This window comes from Olea europaea, chromosome 8 (assembly GCF_002742605.1).
Source record: "Olea europaea var. sylvestris chromosome 8, O_europaea_v1, whole genome shotgun sequence".
NCBI classification, from domain to species: Eukaryota; Viridiplantae; Streptophyta; class Magnoliopsida; order Lamiales; family Oleaceae; genus Olea; species Olea europaea.
The window spans coordinates 15,467,035-15,477,092 of NC_036244.1; the positions used below are offsets into that span (position 1 = coordinate 15,467,035).

At 33.7% G+C, this 10,058-nt stretch overlaps 1 protein-coding gene across 1 annotated transcript; it reads right to left on the bottom strand.

Moving 5' to 3' along the window:
• Positions 1-3,368: 3,368 nt before the first annotated feature.
• Positions 3,369-5,371, bottom strand: LOC111398943. Its single transcript, XM_023026114.1, has one exon. The coding sequence runs from the start codon at positions 4,113-4,115 to the stop codon at positions 3,693-3,695; it is 423 nt and encodes a 140-aa protein (XP_022881882.1). The 5' UTR covers positions 4,116-5,371; the 3' UTR covers positions 3,369-3,692.
• Positions 5,372-10,058: the final 4,687 nt, after the last annotated feature.

Sequence of the window (10,058 nt, forward strand, 5' to 3'; positions counted from 1 at the left end):
CTTTGCTCTGCTGCTTTCTTCCAGAATGTCAAGGAAATTTCCTGATTTCAATTTCTGTTTAACGGAAAAACTGACGGAATATGGACGGAAAGACGTCCAGCGCAAAGAAAGGTTGAAATGAGGGCAAAAATGCCAAAAAATGAAAGGTAGGGACGTTTTCCACAATAGACTTGAAAGGTAGGGACGTTTTGTGCCAATTACCCTTTAATTAACGGAAAAACTAACGGAATATGGACGGAAGGACGTCCAGCGCAAAGAAAGGTTGAAATGAGGGCAAAAATGCCAAAAAATGAAAGGTAGGGACGTTTTCCACAATAGACTTGAAAGGTAAGGACGTTTTGTGCCAATTACCCATAGGAGAATGATAGCAAATGCAAACTTCTCTTTCCACTGGCAATAAGCCAATTGAACGGAAGATGCATGTGGCATCGTGGTTCTAAGTTTTCTGGAAGCATGTAAATCACCTGATAATTGCATAACAACAGCAGATACGATGATACTCTGAATACTACCATTAGAAACTTAATTCGTTCTTGCTTATATTTTTACCATTTCTTAAGATAATGAATTTTCTTCTGTTTCCTTTTTGCCAATGCCATTTGTGTTGCATATTAATTAAATAAAACAATTTCTAGAAGTTAAATGATTCCTGGTCTCTATTTCACAGGTTAAGCAGGTTGTTTCATAGAAGTTCAATAAGGATTCTCTTTCTTATCACTCGGTGAATGTGCTGTTTCTCTGCATCAATGAGTTATTCACCTTTTGATTGGAGGCTTATTGTTCTTCAACTGCAATAGAAGAATCCATTTTTTTTCCTTTTCCTGCAATAGAAGAATGTAATTGATCGTGTAGGAATCATTGTGCTGAAAAAAGTTCTTCTGTACTGGAAATGTAGCGTGATCAAACTATGTCTAATTAGTGATACATTGACTTATATGTTTCTCAAGACTGCATTCTGTATTGAAGAAAGAGTTTTTTCTTAATTTGCGAAATAGATTGGCATTCTATTTCATTTCCTCTTTTGCTATCAGTACAATGTGTAATAGATTTAGTTTTAAAAGTCAAAGTAATAACACTAAATTGATGACAAAACGATTTCTGTCACCATTTTACATCAAGTTGAAGTGATGATTTTTGGAATAATCACTTGGAACGCTGCATGGATGTTAATGTTATGGTGGAAATAATCTCTAATAAGTAACTAAACCTTAATGTTTTATGCTGTATGGTTGAAAAAATTGGATTGGTTTCAAATCCAACGAGATGGGAGACTGTATCAGGTAACTTACCTGCCTCAGTCTCAAGCCATGTTGGGAAAATTTTGAAGTGAACAAAGAATGGACACATGTATTTCACGTTATTGAGACTGAGAGATTACGAAAGGAAAAAAGTTGTCATTTTGCTGTGTTAGTGTGAGTTCTAGTTTCCTGTTCATGGCGTTCTCATGGCTCAGGTTGAGGTTTTTAGGTTCAACAATGCTTGGAAAAGTCCTGTTGGCACACGAGCTCATCACTACCAGCGTGGTCTGCACTTGTTATGAGTTGATGCCCTTCGACTGAATTGGTGTTCAGCGGATGTTGGCATAGGTGATGAGTCATTTTGCAATGTTAGGTCAGTGGGGACCTACATGCACCATGTCCAGTGCCGACATCATCATATTTATAACATCTATCTCAGATCTCTCATGTTGCAGCTATATGCCTGCCTGGGCTGTCCTTCTTTTGTTCAGTAGGCCATGTACTGGTGGTTTTAATGAGCTCCTTTTGGGGGTGACCTCTACAAAGTTTTGCACCTTTAGCATTTGTCTCATTTCTTCATATATTCTAGGCATCCTTTCCATTGCTGTCAAATAGTAGCTGCCCTCAGAAAGTTAGGGACAGTGCGTCAACTTGTTTTTTACAGACTACTACATGTATCTCTTTAAGGACATAGTCTGCCTCCTATTTGGCCACTCAGTGATAGGAGTGTTGGAAAATTTCTCTTGCATGAGACTCCATCAACAAGACATGTATTTGGGTGACCTGAGTTTTACCTTCTTCACTTCATAATTATTTTGTTCACAACCATCTAAGTCAACTTATTGCTCTCTTTTCCTAGAACTCTATCAGAGTAATCTTGATGAGCTTGAAATACTTCATTGAGGCAATCATGCTAGGACCTCACTCATAAATGTTGTTGTTTTGAGCTCATGGGATATGCCGGATCTTGTACTGTTTAAAACTTTTGAGCTTATCCCTCACCTCTTGGAGATCCTACATCATCCTTGCACCTAGAGCTTGATACTCCTTTCTTGTTTTACAATGCATGGGAATCATTGTTGAATAGAAAGGGCTAACACCTTGATTTTGTTGGCCAGCTTTAGACTAGCTAGAGGTGTTTCATACTCTTCTTCATCCTTTGAGACCTTATGGTTGAACTAGAGAGCGCAAGCCGTATTGTCCTTTTTGGATGACCAAGGTTATTCCTGCTCAGAACCATGCTCATTGGTTGACCCATCAATATATATGCTGGGATTTTTATAAGGTTTTTGATAAATGTGTCTTGTTTTAGGTATGTTTGTTAAGTTTGACTATTTCCAATATTTTATTGACTGGTGCTAGTTTGTCATTATTAGGCTATTATTTGTTATATAATCTTGTTGTGTGAAGTGTAATTTTCACCAAACCTTCTAGCATCATTATTCTTATAACTTATATCCTCGCATGAACTTGAGTGTAAATTCTGAGGGTATGATCATTTTCTGGCAGTTCTATGAAGCATATACTTGATTAATTGTTGCAAGCCAAAAATTTGTGAAGCACTGAGAGTGCAGAAGCAGGAGTAATGACCAGATACCTTATTACCTCTTTACTGGATTTAACATATGACCAAATTCTATGATCTTATGGACTTGTCCTGGAGGAAAGGACCATTAGCAATTAAAACTGCTGATGTATGGAAAGGAAGCATTCCAGTATTGACGTTTGTTAGTTTTCTAAACACATGGAATATTCTTATGCTAGTAACATAGGCCCGAGGTTTTGGAATCGTTTGCCTTGTTAGTTAGATGTGCTATTTGCTAGTATTATATGGTTTTTAATGCTCTGAGGAATATATATTTCGTGTAACACACTTCCTGAATCTGTCCCTGGTGCCTTGTAGCCTGATGTGTGATGAACAATAGTCACGACTCACATGGGATCAAGATTGATGCCCGGTTCTCCATTTTCTTCTTCTCAGTCTTGTTTGTTTAGGATAAACATCGATGAAACTCTTCCTTTTGTAAATCGAAATGATTTCTTAATCAGGGATTGTTGGATTAAAATGTGAGGCAGTCTTTTTTTCTGGTGTATTTCTGATTCAGTGCCAGCATTCTGAAATCAGTGGCATATGGCATCACAAAAACTTTTCTTGATATTGCAGACTTGAACAAGATTAAATTACTGTTGAATCTCTCTTTCTACTGGACACACACACACATACGAGATATAGTCATTCATATGCATATGTATAGTGGTGAGAGAATGATTTTCTCAATAGGGGATAAGCAGGTTTCACTTGACATTGTATTAAACCGGGAATCAAAAGCTACAAAACGCATATAAACTTCAGCGTTCTTGAATACCTCAGAGGACTGGAACAGGCATGGTATGGTTCTTTGAGAACGTCTGGTGAAAAAGTTCTCATATACAGCCCCCTTTGAAGACACACTCTTATTTTTTCTTCAATCTGCCAGCACTATTTCCCTTGTGTCCTGGCTTGTCTTTTGCTGCTTTTATCTGCTCATCGCAAGGCTGCTTCTCTTCCTGTTGGTGATGTTTCTTACCCAACCGTTTTCTGTTATCTTTGTCCCCAGCATGACCAAAGACACCTGGACAGTGCCTTCCTCGAACATGGTTGCGTAGATGCTCTCGATGACTTGGGCCGGAAGAGGCATCAGACGCCATAGAGTCATTACTGTCGGTGTCTCCATCATCTTTAGCAGGAAGCCCATCTTCTTGTTTATCAATGCTGCCACTGTGGTCATCTTCATCATCAAGATTGTATTTGTCGATTGGAGAAGCAATGTACATTGTCCACCCAGACTCATTGCTGCTGCATTCTTCATTGCCTTCAAGGATTTTAGAAGAATCCATTGTTTCTAAGGTACACAAATATGTAATATATACTAAAATTTAATTAGGAAAAGCAAGTAGAATAGTTTTTGGCTATTGGACAATCTGCAATCTTGTTGACTGGAGGTAAATGCCCTCTTATCTAATTGACTCTTTCAGGCACATAAAACCATTACCATTGAAGAGATAGTACTGCTTAGCTGTCTCTGCACAATAAATTCTCTGGTCCTTATTACCAAGCGGTACTTTACAGGTGAACTAATCTTAGTTGTTAATAGATTTTACGCCCCTTTTTAAATTTGAAAGATGCTTGCTGCCTGGAAATTTCTCCTTCTTTAGTTACTCCTCTGTCAATTTCATAAATGTAAAGTAGCTTTTGTAATGGAAATACAGATGAGCCTACTCTACAAATGGCAAAGAATGTATAAGACTAATGATTTCAGATAGCTAGAAGACTCCCTCTTCGGTACTCTTTTATTGTGAAGAACTTTAATTCTTTATCTTGTCATCAATTAAGAGCAGCCTTTCATGTGATTATGAAGTGAATCCAACTGTGTTTTTGGCATCTTGTATCCAGTTAAATTTGATGAGAGTTGTCATATGGTTATTTGCAACACAGCCCTTCTGTTATGTCCTTTTGACTTATGTCTTGTCCTCATAAATCCGCATACATGTTTGTTGGGCAAGTGGGAAGGTCTTGAAGAAGGGCCGAGGAAGTGCAACTCTTCATTAACAGTGACAAACTTCACGATGTACAAAATTCGTAGTGAATTTGTTACACAACGAATGAACTTGTGATTTTCAGAAATGGATAATCAGAATTTTATTATTTTTCCAGATTTATGATCACATTCTTGGATTTTGCAGTGAATATACACATTCTTGAATGGAAAACGTTGCATCCAGATTGTATTCTCTGATGGTTCCATACTGGATTTTTCTTCCCTTGGCTTAATATCTGTTTGGATTATAAAAGAGAGGGCCATTTGCATTATTCTTGCCTCTTGAAGTGTCTATTCTTTTCTTGATTGCATAACGGCTCCAACTTAGTTCTTGGCTTCGTCTAAAACATAATTCTTGGGAGTTTCCGAAATAATGGGACAACATTCCTTAGCTGGGGATTTGATTAAAATTCTTGTCGATTTTCATTACATATTACAAGAACTTGAACATGGCAGAAGAACATTATTGTTTGTATGACGTTGACACTTGCGTTCATGTCTTTTCACGTATCTTGCCGTTATCACCTAGAGGTAGAAATGTTGGGTTTTGAATTAGATCCACAAGAGTTTTCTTATCAAAAAACTTATGTTGGCTCTCTTGTATAATTAAATGCGCGTATTTNGTTGGGTTTTGAATTAGATCCACAAGAGTTTTCTTATCAAAAAACTTATGTTGGCTCTCTTGTATAATTAAATGCGCGTATTTTTTCGTATGCAATGCAACATTTCTCCCCTAGTTTTTCACTTTTTCGACATTGTCATTTAATGGAGAATGAGATTAACTAGGGTTTTTTGAGCTCTGAATTGGAAAAAAATTAGCTAGTTATTATGGAGTAAACCATCGCCCCCCACCCACCCCAGTCAGCGAAAGAAAAAGCTGAGGAAAGGCCACCTCTTTAGTAGGTGAGAGTGTAGAGGGTGTTAACCTCATTTTACAAAGTGGCAGTACACCTAAAATTTTGGAGTAGACACACGGTTGCCTATTATTGTAATTACATTGTATAATAGAGTTATATAAAACACACACTGTTTGGACTATATTTTAATTTTAATGTATTTTTCTCTCTCTTTTTTTTTTAATCACACATTGTTCAATAAAATATTATTATATGTAAGCTTAAGACTTTTCCTTTCTTCAATCATAAATTCTTCAAAAAATTACTATTCAAAAATATATTTTTCCTAAAAATTAATTTTAATGGAGCTCAAATAGGGGCTTAATATAAATTTTAGAAGTGCTTCTCTTTTAGTTATCATGTCTGTTAAAAAGATATTGGATTATTGAGTTATTGTTTCAATAATCACCCAACTTATACGATGGTCACGGTTTATTCACTAAAGTTTAAAACGCTTCACAATGCTCACTGAATTTTATCCATTTGCACTCCATCCATCACCCTAAGAAATTCTTTACCTTATTTGATGATGTGTCTAACGAAAATCTGACATGGCAAGTTACGATTGTTAAAACAATTACAATTCAGTTAACTCATTATTTCATTACTCATCAAATTTACACTATGTCACAGTTTACTCATCGAACTTGAAAATGCTTTCCAATTATCACTCATCTTTAAGATATTGCACTCCATCCATTATCCTCTATTTTGTCCACTTCGTTGCTAAATTATAGTACGAAAATTCTGCGGATGAGTACAATCATGAAAAAAATTATAACTCAATCAATCCATCAACTCACAAAAATCACCATATGTAAAACTCGACTTCCACTCCCCCATAAACTTTTTTAAAGCCCAATTTTAGCCCAAAAAAAATCTTAGTGATAAGTGCACTATGTTACACTTATATAGGCCTTTAAATTAGAGTATTTGTTGAATATTTTAATGAATTATGTCTTAATTCTATATATATTGTGTTTGTTAAGTAAATATTGATGAAATTGGAGACAATGAACGAGAAAAAGGGTGAAAGTAAACAAAGTATGATCGAAAATATAAAATGATGATTCAAAATTACATATGATCAATTGAACGCAATTAAAAATTAAAGAGGTGAAATATAGACAAAGCATTTTCACAAATGAATTTTTAACCTAACATATTATGGTTCAGATTTTTAGCTTTAGATTGAAATCTATTTTTCGCACAGTACACATTCGAATTGGAAAAATAATATTTCTAAAAGAATTAGTGGGAACGCTTTATTGGGTTCTAAAGAACCTTATAAGGCCATGGAAGTCACGTTTCACATATGTTGATTTGGTAAGTTGATAGTTTTGTTGAGTTGTAATTTTTTTTAACACATATAATTTACCACGTGGAATTTTAATGCAAACATTAGCAACGAAGGAAAATGAAATATGACGGATGATTGACGAAGTGCAACATCTTAAAGATGAGTGACCATTGGAAAGCATTTTAAAGTTCAATAAGTAAATTGCGACAAGTGTAAGTTGGATGAGTAATGAAACAATAGTTTGGTTGAATTGTAATTTCTTTAATGGTCGTAACTTGTCACTTTAGATTTTCGTTAATCACGTCAGCAAATAAAGTAATGAATTTTCTAGAGTGATGGATGGAGTGCAAACAGATAAAGTTTGGTGAGCACTTTGAAGTTTACTGATTAAACCGTGACAATGGTATAAATGTGGTGATTATTGAAACAATTAACTCGAGTTATTGGTGTGTCGATAACTTCATCGAGCCTCGTTACATGGATTGCAAATTTAAATTTTATATTGAAATAGAGTCATTGTTTGGTAGGAATTAAAATCTATGTATTAATTTGAATTAAGAATAATCATTAGTTTTAATCACATATTTGATACGATTCGCAACTTTTAAACTACACATTTATTTAATTTTTATTAAAATTTAATAAAAATCTGATTTTAATTCCAGTGCATGACTTATGCAATTCAGTAATTGTAGGTGGAATTTATTTATTATTATTATTTTTTTTCAAAATCAAGTAAATGTGTTAATGTAAAATAACAAATTTGTTTTACTTTTTAATACCGTTCAATATTGAATTTTGACTGTAATAGGTTCATAATTAAATGCTTCAAAAGATGGTCTCTTTGACCATTAATTAATTAATTCATCATTTATTGGGCACAGCTTTGCATTAAGAAGTCTATTCCCAATTTGATGGTCTCTTTGACCATTAATTAATTAATTCATCATTTATTGGGCACAGCTTTGCATTAAGAAGTCTATTCCCAACGCATTACAACCAATTTTGCTACTTGCCACTATGATAATTTGATTTTAGACTTTCCTTTTTAATTTCATTCTATTTTTCAATATTTTTAGAATATGCAAGTGAAATTCCAAAATAATATTGCATATAAATATTAAATAATACTCCTTCAGTCGCATTTATATAGACCGACTTTTTTTTTTAATTTTCTTGTCTCAATTATATAGTCTTGTTTCTTTATTGAGAATGTTTTATTTTGTTTGTTTATTAATATACATTTATTTAATTTGTTTAGTTATAACTAATTTTCTCTACTTAATTTTGAAATTATACAAATATAAATAAGGGCAAACTATGAAGGTTTTTGTCCAAGATTTTTTTTTTTCAATAACATTAAATAAGATTCCTTAATCCATGTGAAAAGCAAAACCATCGATGGGACGAGGAGCATATATTTGGCTTTCCGTGAGACCATATACACCCATTATGATCTAACATTTATGCTCGAGAGCCTTACGATCTAATTTAATAGCAAAATTATTTTATTTGTTTTGGTGGTAGATTCCAAAATTTTGGATAAACTATGGTCAAACTCCACCAATGATTGTCAATTTCCTAACGAAATAATAGAGACAGACTTGAAGGGGGTGTTTGGATCTTGTTTAAGCGCTTTTTTTGTGCTCTATTAATGCAATTGAACACTGCGACTACGAGCGAAAAAGTTATAATTTCACTTTCATTAAGGCATTATTTTTTTCGTTGCCCACGAAATATGTTGTACAAATAGGTGAGACAGGAGAAAGAACGAATACTTTTGTCATCAAGTGACGATAGTAATTTTCAAATTACGAGAGTATTTGATACCCATTTTTATGGATTTGAGAATAGTAGATTAACAGAGAACGTGTGGATGAAAAGTTTTTGATTTACGTGTAATATTATTTTAATGAAGAATGTGTGATTGAAAAGAAGAGAGGAAAAAATATATTTTGAAAAAAATGAAAATCAAACGGGAACAAATTCACATCATGTAACAACGTGGATTAGTACCGGACGTCGTTGAGAGCCTTTCTTCCTAAATAAAAATAAGTAAATTATTTTAGTTTAACACCATTAATGATTAAATAAGTTATTTGTAATTTTAGGCAAACATGCCTCCGCCACAGACAAAACTGCACTCTCGTGGACCTAAAACAAGGTCAATATATCCATCTTAAGGAAAAATAGGTCCATTTGAATCGCATTTTTATCAAAAATACATTTTTCATTCTTTTTTTTAGTAGTTAATTCTTCGTTAAAATAATATTATATATAAATTAAAAAATTTATTTTTTATCTACACATCCTCCATCTAAAATTCATTTTTATTAATATACCTTTATTTAATTTGTTTAGTTATAACTAATTTTCTCTACTTAATTTTGAAATTATACAAATATAAATAAGGGCAAACTATGAAGGTTTTTGTCCAAGATTTTTTTTTTTCAATAACATTAAATAAGATTCCTTAATCCATGTGAAAAGCAAAACCATCGATGGGACGAGGAGCATATATTTGGCTTTCCGTGAGACCATATACACCCATTATGATCTAACATTTATGCTCGAGAGCCTTACGATCTAATTTAATAGCAAAATTATTTTATTTGTTTTGGTGGTAGATTCCAAAATTTTGGATAAACTATGGTCAAACTCCACCAATGATTGTCAATTTCCTAACGAAATAATAGAGACAGACTTGAAGGGGGTGTTTGGATCTTGTTTAAGCGCTTTTTTTGTGCTCTATTAATGCAATTGAACACTGCGACTACGAGCGAAAAAGTTATAATTTCACTTTCATTAAGGCATTATTTTTTTCGTTGCCCACGAAATATGTTGTACAAACAGGTGAGACAGGAGAAAGAACGAATACTTTTGTCATCAAGTGACGATAGTAATTTTCAAATTACGAGGGTATTTGACACCAATTTTTATGGATTTGAGAATAGTAGATTAACAGAGAACGTGTGGATGAAAAGTTTTTGATTTACGTGTAATATTATTTTAATGAAGAATGTGTGATTGAAAAGAAGAGAAGGAA

What these genes read in the sequence shown, in the direction of transcription:
- LOC111398943 (XM_023026114.1), bottom strand. Translation starts at nt 4,115, where the DNA reads ATGGATTCTTCTAAAATCCTTGAAGGCAATGAAGAATGCAGCAGCAAT.